General features: G+C 41.1%; 1 protein-coding gene across 2 annotated transcripts in view; it reads right to left on the bottom strand.

The window, feature by feature from the left end:
* Positions 1–242: 242 nt before the first annotated feature.
* Positions 243–17,827, bottom strand: part of epha4b (eph receptor A4b) — a 79,329-nt gene continuing 61,744 nt past the window's right edge. Inside the window, exons 14-19 of one of the 2 annotated variants that reach the window (XM_023154643.3) lie at positions 10,423–10,484; positions 7,628–7,837; positions 6,070–6,219; positions 5,685–5,878; positions 4,675–4,815; positions 243–4,494 (exon numbers count right to left, since the gene is read on the bottom strand). In XM_023154643.3, the coding sequence (XP_023010411.1) occupies positions 4,395–4,494; positions 4,675–4,815; positions 5,685–5,878; positions 6,070–6,219; positions 7,628–7,837; positions 10,423–10,484 (857 nt within the window). In that variant the 3' untranslated portion in view covers positions 243–4,394. The remainder of the gene's footprint in view (positions 4,495–4,674; positions 4,816–5,684; positions 5,879–6,069; positions 6,220–7,627; positions 7,838–10,422; positions 10,485–17,827) is intronic. The other variant, XM_004542457.3, reaches the window with a different exon arrangement.

The following is a 17,827-nucleotide window of genomic DNA, read 5'->3' as shown; positions in this document are numbered from 1 at the left end:
GATGCGTTTTATGCGATACGTGACAACTATAAATGAACCGAAAGCCATCATCTACACCTGCCCAGAAGCACCTAGTAGCTCAGTTCAATAAGTAAAATAAAACGTTAGATGAATGCTGGGACTATATTTTTTTTGTATATATAATATTTGTAAGTTTTTTTCAATCTTCTCTGGGATCTTCTCTCTGAGGGAGCAAGACAAGCAGGAAATGTGTTGAAGAAAAAGACACTGCAGGCTTCAGGTGAGAAATTAGAAATATTAGCATATTTATTACAGCGACATGAAAGACATTAAAATGCCTACACCCTTTACAACAAGCAACGCAGAGGAAATTGGCATGGGGACAAATAAGCCTTGTATGATGGCCAAACAAAGAGAGAGAGGAGGACAAAGAGGGAGATAGAGTGCTAAAAGTCTCAGATGAGAATCACTCATTAACATTTACGATACAGACTTTGTGGAGAATGGATACAAACACTGTATTTAAGTTCAAGCAAACCAGCCCACATAGCTAACCTTGACATGGTGAAAAGTGATAAAAACCAGGGAGTTCAGAGTAGAAACCAAAATGGTTTCTTCTAAAGTGAGAGTGCTGATGAATAAGTGGGTCAAAAAGAGGACAATGTCAACAATTCACCATTATTTTGCAGGCAGTAACATAATGTTAAAAATGCAAGAGGAATTTGGCACTTATAAAGAAAAGAACTGAAAGCCAATCATATTCATAATTTGCAAATAAATAACAACACTGTGATTTTCCCCGTCCACTTTTACAGGTCTGCATGTGTGACGGTTCTTATAGTATCTACTTAAAGGTATGGAAGTTATGATGGTACAGTTTGAGGGGGCCTCTGGGATGTTATAAAACCAGGGTGTTAATGTGAGGTTACCTTAAGAACACAGATAAATACACTTTACTCTCAATATCCCCTGTATAGGGCAACAAAACAGAAAAATAGCTCAGAAAATAAGGCATCTAAAAGGCCAGCGGTCACGGGTAGTGCGCTAGAGTGAAATCATAGAGTTAGCAAGAGTAGAATGAACAGTTTCAAACTCTGAATTTGCATCTGCGGCTTATGCTGAAAAAAGCAGAACAGTTTGTCACGCCTCTATTTTACTAGTACTAAAACATTGGGGCCGAACAACACAATTAAAAAAGCAACTTTTCACTGGCAGCAGAGTGGCTCAGATTTTATAACTATCAGGCCTGTCTGGATTTCCCTTCTAGCATGGTGCATGTTACTAATTATATTTTTGAAACGTTAGACAAACGTAGGTTTCTACTTCAGAATAACAATATGCTAAATTACAACCACCAGGGGCACATTTTATCTGTTGTAGATAACTAATCAAGTAAATTTACAGGTTTAGTCAGAGGCGGTACAAAAAATGAAGATAGCTTCTGGGTCCGAAAAGGACTTTAAATCTACATTCTATTTATTGGCCACTGGGGTTGATACTGGTGGTTGCAAAAACACTTCCAGTCTTGTAGGAGTTGATAGAAAAATGTCACTCTGCTCTAACCTCAGGGGACAGTTTCCTCAGTATGAGGAACGGTGACTCATTTGAAGGCATACTGAATACAATGAATAGCATAATTCATTATTATTATTCAGAATATGATCACTGGCTAATGACATGTGATTGACAAGCCATTAGCAAATGAGAGTGTGGTTTTCCCTCATTAAATCCAGTTTAAAAATGCCAAGATGATGATGAGGTAAACACACACCTTGGGGCTTCAAAGCAGAACTTCACACACAAAAGTATGTAAGCACATTGGCTACGTCCATCTTTTATACCGTCTATCGCCTTAGCTAAGGTCTCTCTTGGCTAACTGAGTTTCCAGGTGACTTCCAAAGCCACATGTACTGATTGGACATATACATGTACTGGATTTAAAATACCCTGTAACTCCAGAAAATAAAGAAATTTAGTAAGTAAAAGATGTACTTCTTAGCCTTTGAAGTAAAGTCTTGTTACAAAGCTAATAGATAAGCTAACAGTCACAGCTCACTTACATTAGTTCCGACAAACATGCTGCAGAAACCATTTCTTACACTTTTACTCTTTTGCTCTTGACTTTAGGGAAGCAGCATTACCCTTCATACTCTTCACCCTCTAAAAATACTCTTATACCATGCAAACTACTGCAGCATGTATAGAAATGCAATGCTTGACAAGTCTGCTAAGCTCAGCTATCATTTCTAGGGTAAGGAGAGAGCAAATGTTCAATCTGTGATATCAGATCCAAGTTTAAATGGAGGATTTTTCGTGTTAGACTTTTCGTCCTTCCCTCTCCTGAACAAGCATCTTTTTAAAATTGTGTTGTATGCAGTCCAAGGTCAAAAAAGTGCATGTAACGACTCTTTAAGGTGGATATGCAAATGAAGCCAGTGTATCAATAAAGAAAGTCCATTCTACTCATCCTAACGCTATAGTAGAAACTGCAGTCACTCTCACCTGTCAATAAAAGCTGAAGCTTTGCACCATGCTACATTCCTTTGTTCAGACCAACGTATCACCTTCACCTCTGTATGACCCACCCCTGAACGAGAACTTCAGAAATCTCTTTTTCACAATAAAAGTACATCATAGTCATCATCATTGTTATCATTACAAACATTCTAACATTGGAAATCAACACTGTACATATTTTACACTATGATACAATCATATATTCTGTACTTTATGCCACTGTTGGTCCTATGGAGTACCACAAATATTAAAACTGGGTGCAGAAATACACTAAAAGCGGGTTCAGTGCCATTATTACAGTGTACACAAAGAGGATCCCTTCATATATTACTGTATAATTATTGTGATAGTTATTGTGATAAGCTGCAGTTTCCTTCTAATACAGAAAAAAAATGCTTCTTTAGGTTATGGGTATTTCTTTTTAAATAAGGGTGTTCAAAATGACAGATACCAGGGAAGTGATAGAATACAACACGCACAAATCATCTTTCTTTTTTTTAAAGTCAAATTTACCCTCTTGTGGTGGCACCGCTGAAAGTCAACACTGCTTCTATTTCATTTTGCTGAAAAAGGGTCCAATGCTTCTTTTCATCAAGCAGACTATTTGGAAAACACAAACCACTGTAATTATTCTAACTGGCCTTGTGTAACCATCCAGCCACGGGAACTGATGAAAGAAAACCATAGAGTTGGAATGGTGGGTCGTTATTTAGATGAACATTTCAAAGTTACTGTACATGGCACAACACTGGAAAAACAAGTCATACGTCCTTAACAGTGTCAAGTCTGTCACGACATCTGTCCTGACATCTGTCTGCATCAACTTTGCTCTTCACAAAACACTATAAACCTCTTAACATACCTGAAATACTGGAAGGCAAACTTCTGGGCTGAAGTGTTTGCAACAACACCATACTATAACACCTGTGATAGACTGCTGTTTGGAAAAGACGACGGAAGAGTAACATTTTCTCTGTGCTAACTGCACCGTAGCTGTTTCTGCTGTATTCTCTGCTGTTAGTTAGGTTGTACTGTAAATGCAAGAGTACTTGCAAACATGCACTGGGTATAGTTTTTATGGAAGTGTGTCTGGGAGCAGTCACTAAGGAAGCCCTGGTCTTGGTCCAATACACTATTTAAAAACGAATCATAGTTCCATCCTATGTGAGCTAGCAAATCTATATCCCTCTCTATCCCTAAAGGTCCAGTTTTTCAGTTCCCCTCTCCCCAAACCCAAACATTCATTTCATTCAAAATCTTGGCTCATTCACTGGCTTTCTGTGTACAGAGAGCAATGCAAGGGGCCACACGCGTACTAAGTAATTACGTCTGTTAAGGTTGAGCCTATAAACCTCACCAACAATACAAACTTTAGGTCCATCTCTATGGTTGTGAGACACACAGCCCATATAAACATATATCTACACATGTACATACCATCTGACCCTTTTTAAACTCTTCAAGGTGAAAACTCAAAGCCAACAAAATGACAGAAAAAACAACTGTACACCTAACAGACAGTGATATTATATTCTAATTTGTTTTTTTGTCATTTCTTTTGTTTAAAGTCTTTTCCCCTCCTGTTTTGTTGAGTTGACACGGTGTGAAATGATCAGGGATGCTTCAGGTGCAGCCTTGCAGTTGGAAATGTGTCTCTTTGATGCTCCATAATGGTGACCGTATTGCTGGGACTCTGAGAGCTAAAGCCAGAAGTGCCCACCAAGGATGGTACAAATGGGGAAACTGCGAGAAGGTGAAGGAGGCAAACGTCCATGTCGTCTCCATCTTAATGTGTCTCAAAATCCAAGAAGGCCCAAGCACAGAGCTTACATCACAACTCTGTTGCTGTGGGGAAACTCTTAACAGGGGCATCCAGTTTGACTTTGTCTCCTCGTGTTTCTCTAATGTTGAAAGTGTTATACTTGGACGTGCGTCCCCTGGGTCTGCAGGCTCTGCACACTGGACAAAATCTTCTTCTGGTGGCCAGCCAGGGACACTCCCATCTTAGCCAGTTCACTAGATGGAAAACACAAAAAAATACAGGCAAAGTATTACGAAGCTATTTTGTTACGAAGAAAATGCATCTGTTTTACATTTAAAATACCAAGTTTCATGTCCAATTCACTGTCTTCACATTCAAATGACACCAAAGTAGATTGTGTTATTACTCATGCTGAAAATCCTGTAAGTCTGCACCTGACACTGATGTAAAGGATAGAGTCCAAGCTGACATATCCAGCACTGGAAAAGTTCTCCTTGTAGTGGCCCATCTTGATAGCATCTAACCACTCATCCACTGTATTAACACTGAACTCTGGCGTGGACGGGTCCTCCCTGCTGGGATTTAAAAAAAAAACACAAATACAAATTCAATGAAGCTTTGGCCGGTTTATGGCTAGAAAAACAGTTTGTTGTCACTGCCGAAGTCAATAATTTGTGCGTAAAAATAAAAACTATTCGCATCAGTCTTGGTTCTGCCGACAGAATCATTATAATTCTGCAATGACCGCAGCACGACAGCCTCAAATCCCCGCTGAAAAGAAAAACATAAACTTTAAACCCAACCATTAGCGGGTAAGTATGATTAATGCTGCCCTCACCCCAGAGCAAGCTTGTGTGGTATTACTTATAAAACCCTTGACTTGTTTGCTTGCTTTTTTTTCTTATAAATTGTTAGAAATGATCTATTTGTCATTGCACACTCAAAGGTAACACAATCTTTTTTGCTAAAAGAACTTACAATATTCACTTACATAGTGCAGTATATGCTTTTGTGTAAGCCCGTGTAAGTCTTTTCGTCTTGTTACATAGTTCTCTGAGTCTGCTGTGTTCTGCATTTGTTTTTTTCTGTTGAGTATGTCGGAGTGGAAAGGGATTGGAACGTCTGCATGCTGTTTTCATTCTGAGGGTTAGCTAAATGCCTGAAGTTACAAAATGCAAATGCACAAATAATTATATTCAGTGGATGAGTGCAATATAACTGGGGATTAGGGGCATCTACACTGAATGTGAAACAAGCACGCGAGTCTGTATCAATACATTTCCATTTCATAAATACGGCTTTGTTTATAAAAGATAATAATGTTCTTTCATGTCACCTCATTTACTGCTTTGCACTTTGTACCTCTACTCTACAATTTAATCCAGGCGTGCCAAGATTTATCAGTGAAATTTGCAGTCATAATTCACATCTTTCTCTCACTGACCATGCTGAGCTGTTTGCCAGCTCTCTGAGACTGGCTGGGTTTCTGATGAGCTTGTCCAGGATTGTGACAATCTGTGCAAACTTTGGCCTGTCGCTTCGCCCCTTCTCCCAGCAATCCAGCATGAGCTGGTGCAACACCACAGGACAATCCATAGGAGCAGGAAGACGGTAGCCTTCGTCTATTGCTTTGATCACCTGCAGGGAGAGAGGTATCGAGTTCTGTGATCAGTACTATACAGGAAAAATGTAAAATGTGCAAACTTGTTGTTATAGATAGGAATTTTACTGAAGACTGAAAAAGTAGCTCTTTATTGCTGGCAGCACTGTGTAAGTGCACTAATTTGATTAACATCGAACCGGAGACCGTGTGTTTATGTGTGACTCACATCCTGGTTGGACATCTCCCAGTAGGGTCTCTCTCCATATGAAATCACCTCCCACATGACAATGCCGTAACTCCACACATCACTTGCTGAGGTAAACTTCCTGTAGGCTATTGCCTCTGGAGCTGTCCATCTGATGGGGATCTTCCCTCCCTGTAAATGGTCCCAGAGGCAGTCAGCATTTATTCACATACTGAATATCAGCCGCTCTGGGCCCACTGCATCGTGCTGCCAATAATAGAGTGAATACTTCAAGGCTGTTGTATTAGCGCTGTAATAAATCAAGATACAGCAGAGTACTGTAGAGGAGAGAAAACAAATTATAAAATGGTTGCTGCAAAGAAGCCTGGTGCAGTGCTGTTTTTAGGAACAGAGCAGGAGAGGTTATACACTAAGCAGCGCTCTGCTTTAATATGACAACAGGGGTTAATGTTTGCTCCAGTGTTTGTTCTTATACTTGTCTTTCTTCTGTTATCTTTTTTTCCCTGCACCACCGCCCCTGCCTTTGTCGTCAATCCTCAGATCAAAAGGATTCATATAGCCCACTGTATACACACAATAGGCAGCAAGAGCTCTCGCTCTCTTTCACTCTGACACACACACACACAGACACATTGTACCTCTATAGGCTCCGTTCAGCTTTTTAACATGCGGCAGCTGCCTCTGCACCACCTAGCATCCCCCATCTCTGCTCGGTCAAAGTCAAATAAAAGGCAAAGCTTCCAAGTCACTCTGCACTGTACTTTTGTTTCCTCCACCTCTGTACACACCTACCGCACCCCTTTATCTCCCCCCTCCTAACTACGCTTACTCCATCCTTCTGCCACCTTCCCCCCTTTCTCTCGCTCTCTGTTCTCTTCCTGAATCATCTTCGTTTTCGGGCTCTACAACCCCCACCTACTCCCCCCTGCACCCCTCAGTGCCTGCAGCTCTCCATCTACGTCTCCTGACATCAGTAGGAGTTTGTGTGTGATTTCAATAGAGCAGTCAGCGGCTGATACACTCCTCCCAGGGCAATGCTAATGCCATATTAAAAATAACATCCAACCCTTCCTATGAATATGAATAATGTCATCTCCTTGTGGACATTTTAGATGAGTTACTACGCAGTGGTTTAACTTACTGACATTTAAGTTTCTCCATTCTCTCCGAGCTCAGTGAGAGGATGCTCTCGTTGCCAAAGACTGCTGTGATTTGACTTGACAGCATGGGTTTATGGTATTGGCTGTGAAAGCCTTTGTAGAACAATGTTCAAAACACACTTGCCCAATGCAGTATAGTGTGAAACCGTACATTCAAGACATTGTCTTTTTTCTTACTTATTAAAGCTTGAGCTTGCATCCTTGAAGAAAAGGGCCAGTGAGGTCACTGCTGAGAATACTGGGAATGTGGAGAGGCAGAGTGCCCACTTTGCATCTAAGACTGTATTCCGGTTGCACACCGTGCAGTAAAACTAATTTGAACTTCCTGAAAGTGGAAATCTCAATAGTGACGAGTGCATGAAAGCTTTCCGTCTACAGTGTTTTGCCTTAGCTGGCTCCACTGTGAGAGTGTGTCTTACCCTTGTAGTGTAGGCGGCCTCTGGGTCGTCCTCCAGAACTCGGCTCAGACCAAAGTCGGACACCTTACACACCAGGTTGCTGTTCACCAGGATGTTTCGAGCTGCCAGGTCTCTGTGCACGTAGCTCATGTCTGACAGGTACTTCATACCTGAAGCGATACCACGGAGCATGCCGACGAGTTGGATCACCGTGAACTGGCCGTCATGTTTCTGGAAGGAAGACCAAAGAGAAAGGTTGATTGAATTGTGCCCAGTTCTAGTATTTCTGTCCTGGGACTCCACTAGAGAATCTTTACACGAGTCGCAGTTCAGCGTATCTTTATTCATCCTTGGTTTTCTTTTACTGGCCATTTATGCAACCATCAGTTTATCCACTGTTTTAGCTCTTAATGCCTTTAAAAGCCCACTTTCTTCTGATTGGTAGGCTTTGCTGAAACATTTGTTTTGGGGCAGCAGAAAACTGGTAGATCCATAATACTTGGATAATATTCCCAAAAGTAAAATTTAACACAATTTGTCAAACTTTGACAAATGGCAACTTTTTAATATCCATCCCTTCATGTTTAAATAATACACCGTATTCATAATACAAGCAATGTGTTCAGTAAATTCCATTGCTTACCTGCTCATTGTAAATCATGACAGCCCCACACAGGCTTAAATGTCAACTGAAGTGGAAAACGTCTGCCGTCAGATTATATGAGTAAAATGTTATTCTGTGGTCACCAAATGACCAGTAAGTCCCAGGATTTGAGCTTCCGCAGTGTCAGCAATACACACTTAGCAAATGTCCTGGTGTAAGGCTGTGAATCTCTTTTAGATCCAGCTAACCCCACAGTTTAACCTCCCTTTGGAGCATGGCAAGCAAAAGATGGATGTCGCCTTCCAGGGATCAATGGAGGATCACATAGAAATCCAACTTGCAGAGGATTGGACCTGACAGAGGAGACAAAAGTTTCCTCTCAAACGCTGACCGCGTGCCCATGCAGAGCTCACTGGATTTCAGATTTGAGCTGTCTTTGGCAGAGAGTGGAGGCCGTTGATCGATGATGGTCCAGCTCACCTTCCTGTGCCAATTATTTCTGCCCTGGGCCAATGGTCCCCGTTAAAAAACCATTCATGTTATCAGTCACCCTCTCTCCTTTATATCAACTCTCCTTCCTCTGTCTCTTTGTTCTCTCCATCCATCTTTGTCTCTCCTCAAGACTGTGTCTCAGAGAGGGAGAAACTCTGTAATACTTTGACTCAGTCTCGATCTCTCCATCCATCTTCCTTCATCTTTCTGCATCTGTGCCTCCCCTACACCCTCTTCCTCTATCGTTTCTTTTCTCTCTCTCTCTCACTCCCTCCCTCGGCAGCTGTGGACTAAGTTAATTAGCTGGTGGTTTTGTGAGATGCTGATTGATTGGACTGTCTAACAAACCTACAGACTTCCTCTATCAATCTGCCCACCACGTTGCATTGCCAGTAAAGAGGAGGAAGAGTGGAGAGGACAGGGAAAGAGAGATGAGACAAATGCAGGCCAGAGAGGCTGACAATGAGATGAATGAAAGAGATGAGAGAAGCAAGAAGCGGGAATATTAGGCTAATTTGGGCATGTTATTTTATAATAATATATATTTTTTGTTACCTCAAAAAACAGAACAAAAAAATTAGGAACTTAATGGACCGTAAACTATAACCAACTATAAAGATGACTCCATGTTTATACTGCTCCCTGTGGACACGTTTAGGACCCTCGCTACAGTACATGCTCTCACACAAAACGTGTGGCTGTGTGTGGCAGTCACACTGTGCCTGAGCCATTTTTTTTTTGCTTTTACTGTGTTTTGCTTCAGTTTGCTACCAGGATTGGTGTCTATTAAGCAATGGGTCTATCATCACAGCCTTAATGGCTCTGAGCACTGCAGTGAATTTACTGCCTGACAAACGACACTGAATCTAAATCTGTTCAGCTCGGTGTATGGAAACCGTGATTCAGCTAATTTACACAATCTTTACTACTTCTACTATATTTCTATTTTGTGCTTGTAGATATCACAATTTTAACATTTTCATAATGCTATCTTTGCCGTCTGAGTAGTTCATTAAAGTATTCAGTTGATTAAATAAAAATATTCACATAGAAATCTGTTACTTAAAGTTAAAACAGAAGCCACCGCTACAGTTTCATTGTTGTTTTTAATATATATCCTGACAGAGCAAAATGCACAAAAAGCAATATACTTTCTTTGTTTTATTGCCTACCAGTCAGCATTCGGATGCAGTTTTCCCCCCTGGAATATGGACTCTAAGTGCATTTCATTGACCGATTATCAAAAACTGTGTGAGGAAAACATTACCCATCTAAATGTTTCTGTTTGCTTTGCTTTTCCCCCCGAAATTGTTTGTGTTCGTGCTCATAACATGACTACAAACCCTTCTTAAATTCTCTATATATTGTAACCATGACGACAGTGATATTATCCTCCTTTAACTGTACCATTAAGTGAAAATGTGTCTTTTTTATTTAAAAAAATGTCAGGTGTTTCCCACCTTTTACCCGATAATAAAGAACATAATAATTTTAGATTCTGTACAACAAAAGCCTTTATAGATATTTTGTTGAAAACTACTTAAAATAATTCCACCAAAGTGTTGGTGGAATGAATTCTTCAGCTTTAAGAGATGAACAACAACTTAAAATTTCAATGTCTCTTCAGCTGGGACATCATTTTCTTTGTGGCATCTGTAAAGACTCGTGGCCCTGACCTTGGAAGAAAAGATGTATTCCTTCCAGCTGAGCCGTGACTCACCTTGAGGAAAGTGTCCAGAGATCCATTTTCCATGAACTCCGTTATGATCATCACTGGCTTACCTACAGAGGAACATTACAAGACAGCTGTTAGTAAGGCTGAGTTACAAGGAAGAAATACACAAACTATAAAGAGCCGAGGACAGAGAGGAGGCAGAGTCCACAGCTGTGACCAGCCGTTCCCTCCATCTCCGTCTCTCTCTAGGGGATAGCATGGCATGTCGTCATCAGTCACACTGACAGCTTCTAATCAGCCCTCTCCATAAACGCCAGGAGATAATTAGAATAGACCAATCCACCAGAATATGTGTGTGTGTGTGTGAGTGAGTTTAAGGGGGCCTCCTGAGATCTCATGAATACTAATCAGCCTCAAGGGAAGGGGGTTGTGTTGTTGGATCGCTGTGCACCTGCACCTGCATGAGTGTGTATGTGTGATGAAGGCGTGGGTTGACTGACAGGCCCTGTGCACTATGGTCCCCTGCATGGCATCTGGTGCGGCTTACAAATGATTAACAAAGTACCTGCAATCACATACACACCCATGCACGCACACACGAATACCAAAAACTGCAGTTGTCCGTGCTTTAAGGGGGTTCTCCCTTGGTACCACCCCCTACAGCCGAGCTTTGCCAATCACAAACAAACATACAATGTGCAGTTACAAATGACTGTGCGTATGTGTATGTAGGTGGGTGTGTGAGTAGCTTGTAAACATGATGAATAGGTCACGTTTCCCAAATCAGGCCTCAGAGATGTTGGGAAAAAAACCTAAGGGAAAGATAAATGAGGGAAAAAGTATTTTAAAAAGAGTCTTTCTTGCTTGTATGCATCGAAGTACTTAGCTCAAGTAAGCTCAAGAAAGACAAAAACCATTGGATCAGAGAAGATGGGGAATGATGGAAGGGTGGGGTCTGAAAGCAATGAGGAGACAGGAGGAAAAAGGAGGAAAGGAAAGTATGGATGAGCGAGAGAAGAGAACGATAAAGAAGAAGAAAGGGAAAGCAGGGGAGAAGAGACGAGAGGAGAGGCGGAGGGATGGTGGGAGGATGGGTCAAAAGCATGTCGTGAAAAGGCAGGAACAACACCACCGAGGCCTACAGTAAGATTGTAGGTAAAGACAGCAATACATCACCTTAAATGAATTCAGTATCTCACCACAGCAAACACACACACACACAAACAGAGTCGGCCGGTCTCTGGTGGTGGTGTCTTCTTTGACAGTAACATTAGTCTCAGGGATAAAAGTGAAAGAGAATTGGATTTTCTTCTGCTGGGGGTGAGGACTGCTGGTCACATTTATCTCCACACGGGGCCTGTGTTGTGTGTGGCCTGTCGCTGTGCTTGTGTGTGTGCGTGGGTGTGTGTGTGAGAGAGAGAGACAGAGAAAAGGAGAACTGAACTCAGGGGTGAGACAACTCAATGATGACTGTTTGATTTCAGCTCAGATCATAGGTGGAGAACGTATGCGTGCGTCTGCGCATGTAAACGCAGCACTGGCAATAATCTGATCCTGAATGATGACTGAAAGAAGCGCTGACTCTTCATACCGTTTTGTTTACCTGCACGAGATGTGTTTGTTTCAGTTTTTGCGAATACTTAATTGCACTTTGTGGACTCCATAAACGTGAATGCATGTATGTAATTCTGCGACAAGCATCTGTGCATATGGTATTCTACAAAGCAGACAGCCATGAAATGGAAAAGAGCTGTAAAAAACTAACCCTAAAAACCAATTATGTGTTTGAGTGTGTGTGTGTTACATGGGTGTCAGCAGCATGTATGTATGCTACAAGTGAAGACTGCCCTCAGGTTTGCAGTGTTGGAAGCGGTCAAGAGTGAAGCACAATGAAACACATTCATCCTTTTGTCTCTGCCTTGTGGGCCGTGTTAGTCTGGCATGTACTCACACACACACACACACACACACACACACACACACACACACACACACACACACACACACACACACACTGCTATCACTAGCCATCATCTGTACACCTGCCATACAGAATTACCCCTCCAACTCTAAAAGATAACAGAGGTTACCAATGAAACGGCCACACACACACACACACACACACACACACACACACACACACACACACACACACACACACACACACACGCACTCATGTTATATATTAGCTCATTTCATCTATTTTTTGTCAGGTGCTCATGCAAACACACACGTGCACACATACACACACTCAACGGTACAATGAATCCCTTTTACTTCTTGCAGCAACTTCATCACATGCCATTCACACTTCACTTCAGCTCGTCATGGAGCTCTCTCAGCCAAATCTTCGCAGGCGCTCCTCAATTTCCTCCTGAAAGCACATAATTAACTAATCACATTCATATTCATTCGAATTTATTGCCTTTCATTGGCTTCAGAATTAACACATCCGTTTGCAGAGCCGAAAGCGTCTCCCACTGTATGCACTTACGTGTATGTGTATTTTAGTGCAGACTGCAGATTGGGTCTTGATGTTTTGTGTGCTTTAGTGTGTTATGAAATGGATCAGAAAGGAGTTTGCTCTTATTTTACATCACTTTATTAAGTGAAAGAAGAAAGTGTTGTCTCTTCTCTCTCTGGGATAAAGGTGGGATCATTTAGGCATTGCACGCATGTGCGTGTGTGTGTAGATGCGTGTGTTTGTGTGAATCTGTGAATTGCCGTGTATATATGAAAGTGATAGAGACAACATATATACACTCTATCTGGCAAATTACATTATGAGAGGCTGTTTCTGTGCGTGTTGGTGCGAGCGTAAACGAAAGTGATAGACTCTGTGTGTGCGCCAGTGGGCCGCATTACCGCATTATTGAATGAGGCGGCCCAAGGTACAAACGAGAAAATGAAATAACTGCTGTATTGATTAATGTTAAGGGTCTGAACTAAATTATACAATGCTTTTAACACAGGACAGATCTCTGTTCTGGGAAGAGCCACGCGAGGTTGTGGGGGAGCGGAGCAACAGAAAGACAGAAACTCAATAACCTTATCTCCTCTCTTCACCTCTCCTCCTCCCTCTTTGCTTTCTCATCTCCTCTCATTTCCTCACGTTTGTCTCCTCTCCATCTCTCCTCTCCTCTATCTGCTCCCTCCTTTCCTCAAATCTCTTTGCACATCTTCCCCCATCACCCTCATTTATTCCCAAGCCCCATCCTCTTTCATTTCCTCCCTCTTGTATCCTCTCTCATCCATCCATGCCCCCTGCTTCCCCACATCCCGTTGTCACCTTTTCTCCCGCTTCCCCGTGTCGTTGTCTGTGCAGTCCAATCTACAAAGCTACATGCATATTCAGAATACTTTCAAAGAGTCTGACAGGAAATATTGAAACACCTATTGTTCAGCGCACAAAGGTACACAGTTAAAACTAATCACTAGTTTCTTCAAACAGAAGACGAGAGGAAAATGTGGTTTTGCAGGGTTTAACAGCACCTTTGTAGAGCAGCCTTTTTAATGTTTGTGCGTGTGCGTGCGTGTGTGTGTGTGTGTCAGATGAGAAGGACTTCGGTAATTGAGGGTTTTCCAAATGGGCCAATTGTTGCAGCGATTGTAAAACGCATAGAGGATGGATGGATAAAATGAGGGACGGTGGAGATAAAAAGGAGATAAGGAGATGGAGAGGGGCAGGGAGGAGGGGATGATGGGATGGGGGTAGATTGTTGCACTTTTCTGATGTGCAGTGAGACAGACAGAAAAAAAGAGCATTTTTTCCCCTTCCTTTTCTGCATGTGGCCCTCTAATTAGCATGACAATAGCAGCAATCAGGTGATAGACAGCAGAGCAGGTTATTAGTGTGACACATAGGAGCGGATGAAGGCTTATGCGGTTTTAAGCAGTGAACACAGACACACATACACTCACACTGATAGTCAGAATATTGTGCCAGAACTGTGCCAGATTTGTTACTACTACCACAACTTTGGTTGAATCAGCCACACTTTTACTAAAGATACTTATAGTACTTTTACTATTGGCACATCACAGCCATTTAGATAATTAGTACAACAAAGGCTCCTATTGTACTTCATGTAACAACAAGATTAAGAGCCCCAATGCCGCCAACAGTTAACATTACTCCTGTCTGCACTGTTGAAACAAGTAATCCATTATCCAATTAAAGATCAAAAGAAAATTATGCTGCAGTTATTAAGATAATTTAGTGACTTCTCAAGAAAAATATTACATCATAGCAAAATAGTGTTTGAATTCCGGACTACTTGCAAAAATATGATTTTAGCCTTGAAAATGGAAATACTTATTATCAGGAGTTCTGCTGCAGTGCATTCTGTCATTTGTATAAGAAAGTATTGTGCAGTACAACACGACTCCCTTCAAGTTTGAGCTTCTCCGTAATTACACCTACCTACCTACTCCTACTCAAACCAATACTCCGCCTTCTACTTGTAAGTCTGCTACTGTTTACACCAACACCTGAGTCTAGATCAGCTGGAGTCAGCCTGTCTGATTAGACTGAGGGTGGTGTAAAAGGACCAGCTGGGGCCGCAGAAAAGGGCCTGAAGGAATTATTGACCCCTCTCAACTCTCACCCCCTCGCCCGCACATGCACACCCGGGGCTGTGACCTGTGAAATTACTGCTTTGCTCGTGAGATTTGTTTCTGAGGGGCTCTATCAGCTTCTCAATGTGCCGTGAAGACAGGTGAGAAGGCAGACACAAAGTAATACGTGTAGAAGAAGGCGAGCGCTCATTAAATACACTTGCTAAAAGCACGCCAAAGCGCACAAACGTATTTTTACATTCAAAGAACATTACGAAGTAATGAGTACTTGATTATGTTAAAGCAAATCACTTGTCAAGTCGTTGCTCAGCTCTTTAACCGTCTCCTGTGTCAACCCCGCTGATGTCCTCTGACCCAAAACGTCAAGGATTTGGCAGTAATTCTTCAATTAATTCTGTTTTTTTAAAACAGAATAGTGGCAGTTACTGGAAAAAAAAGAGTGCTATAATTACACGTTTACATGTTACATGTCTCTCATGTCTGAAAGATCAAGAGAGATAGACACAGACAGAGCGAGAGAGAGACAAAGAGAGTGACAGCACAAGAAGAAATTAATAAGAAATGCAGTGAAGTCTCATTTGTAATATGCATGCTGTTGAATATTCATGGAGCCAAATACACATCCAATTAACTTTATGAATTATTAATAATTGCAATAAAAGGTCGTGTATATGCACTTGCTCTTTGTTGGCCTGAGTTGCACTGAACAGCTTGGTGTGATGGACTGAAAATCTTTGTTTGTGTCACTAAGCAGGAAGAGGAGGGAGTCAGATTAGGGGAAAAGCCGAGGCTTATTTTGGTGCCTGTATCTTTATAAATATGACGATTCTCTCTCTTATTTGCTTGTCTATAGACCGCCCTCAAATATCTGTCAGATCAGAAGAAGCTTTCAGATTGAACCTATACTGTGCTGTAATGCAGGCGAGCTAATTGTTAGGGTTGACATATTTTCAGTATTTGTAACTGGGCATCTTAACCATTATAACGTGACTGTTATGCAGTGCTGCACAGCCAAGAGAAATATTTCTGTAAATAGCTCTTAATTTGTAAATTAACAGTTAATTAAATATGTAATAATCCATAAAGTTAATTAAACATGAGTAATTCATGTTACTTTGTCGTGTAATTAAAAATCATTTATTTTAAAAACGTTATGTTGTACTATATGTTAAGTAGCAATCAAATTCTGATGACATCAGCACACATAAAATGATATTCTTTAGTCATTATTATCATTTTGTTGTAAAAAAGTGTTTTATTCCCATAGGAGGGTCAATAGGCCACAAGCAAGCAGCATCCGAGAGAGATGGACAATGTGATGAGAATAGTGAGATGGGTGTCAGTCATCATTGATCTTCATTTATATAATGATGCTTGGGCTCTTAAAATCACATTTTAACACAGTGGTAACCTAAGTGTCATTTCTCATCCCACAGGGTCATGTTTGTGAATGGGCCTATTTTGTAAGTGAAAGAAACAAGCAGGGAATAAGCTGTACAATTATTTTTAACTTTAGCGATCCAAATACTGTTTATAGATGCATTACACTGTATTTATTAACAATTTCCAAGGTGCTTTAAACATTAGTTGCAGTTTTACAATAATATCTGATTCATTATAGATGATTTACAAACTAATTATTAACTAATTTGATTACGATGAATAAGAATTAGTTCATTGTTTGTTAACATCCAGATATTAACTGAAGCTGAATCAGCTATAAATGTGCAATTGTTGAGAAATGAAAAATCTTCTTAACTTTAATGCCTCCAGCCACTAACAAGCGTGTATGATACTTATTGTAAAATAGTTTTGCAGAAATCGAAAAGTTGAAATTATGATGGGACCACTGACGCAAACAAAATATTGTAGATTACTCAGGCTACAGTCTCAAAGAGCTAGAGACAAGGAAAAATGTACATTTCCCAACTGTTTGGCAAGTAGTTTCTGGAAAATCGGCGGCTAAAGCCCAGTTACACAGGTCTAGAGATTGATCTGTCAGTCCAGTGCAGCTCCATATACCAACCAGTGCAACCAGTTACCCACAGTGACCGCCAGCAACCTACTGTAACCACTTCCAACAGTTAGAGAATATGTATTTTTCCCTAGCAACCTGTGGTTGCCAGGGGGTCGCTGATTGATCGCAATGCCTGCATGACTGGGCTGCGCAACAGATTTCATAGTGAAAGCTAGAAACCTCCAGTAACTACTTACCAACTAGTTAGGGAATATGCATTTTTCCCAAGCCTGTGGTTTTCAGGAATTTAACCTGTAAGCCTGAGCGATTGAAACCATAGTACAAAAAAACAGAAAAGATCCTTTTTTTTCTAAAATTAAAAATTGTGACATAAAATCAATAAAATTAATAATTATCTGTTGGCTGTCTGCTCATAGTCACATGTATATTTGACATTTTCCTTTATGGATTTTGGTTGTTAACCTGTCATAAGGGCAGACATATCCAGACATAGCAAGAATCAGGATTTCCTTCGAATTGCTTTGATGAATCCTTGCACTTCTTTCAATCTTTGGGCTCAAAGGCATTACGTCGATAGAGATAGTCAGCTGGAGGTGTCCGTGTAGTATTTTCACATTTATCTGGGTAAACGTAGCAGTTACGTTGTCAGACATGGAGTGAGAATGACAAAGAGAGTGAGAGAAAGAGAGTGCTAGAGGGTGAGGAGATGAGACTGGGATTAAGTGAATGAGACAGACAGCGAGAATGGAATAGAGCGAACCAGGGGAGCCACTGAAAGAGAGGGATGGACACTGACTGAGAGAGAAAGCAGCAGCGCGAGATAGAGGTCTGAGACAAGAGCCGAATAGATTTCGAGAAAGATGGAGTGAATGATCAAGAGAGCGTGGCTCAGTG

The sequence above is a fragment of the Maylandia zebra genome, linkage group LG18 (genome assembly GCF_041146795.1).
Source record: "Maylandia zebra isolate NMK-2024a linkage group LG18, Mzebra_GT3a, whole genome shotgun sequence".
NCBI classification, from domain to species: domain Eukaryota; kingdom Metazoa; phylum Chordata; class Actinopteri; order Cichliformes; family Cichlidae; genus Maylandia; species Maylandia zebra.
Note: the sequence above shows the minus strand (reverse complement) of the source record. Positions and strands in the feature narration are given on the sequence as shown.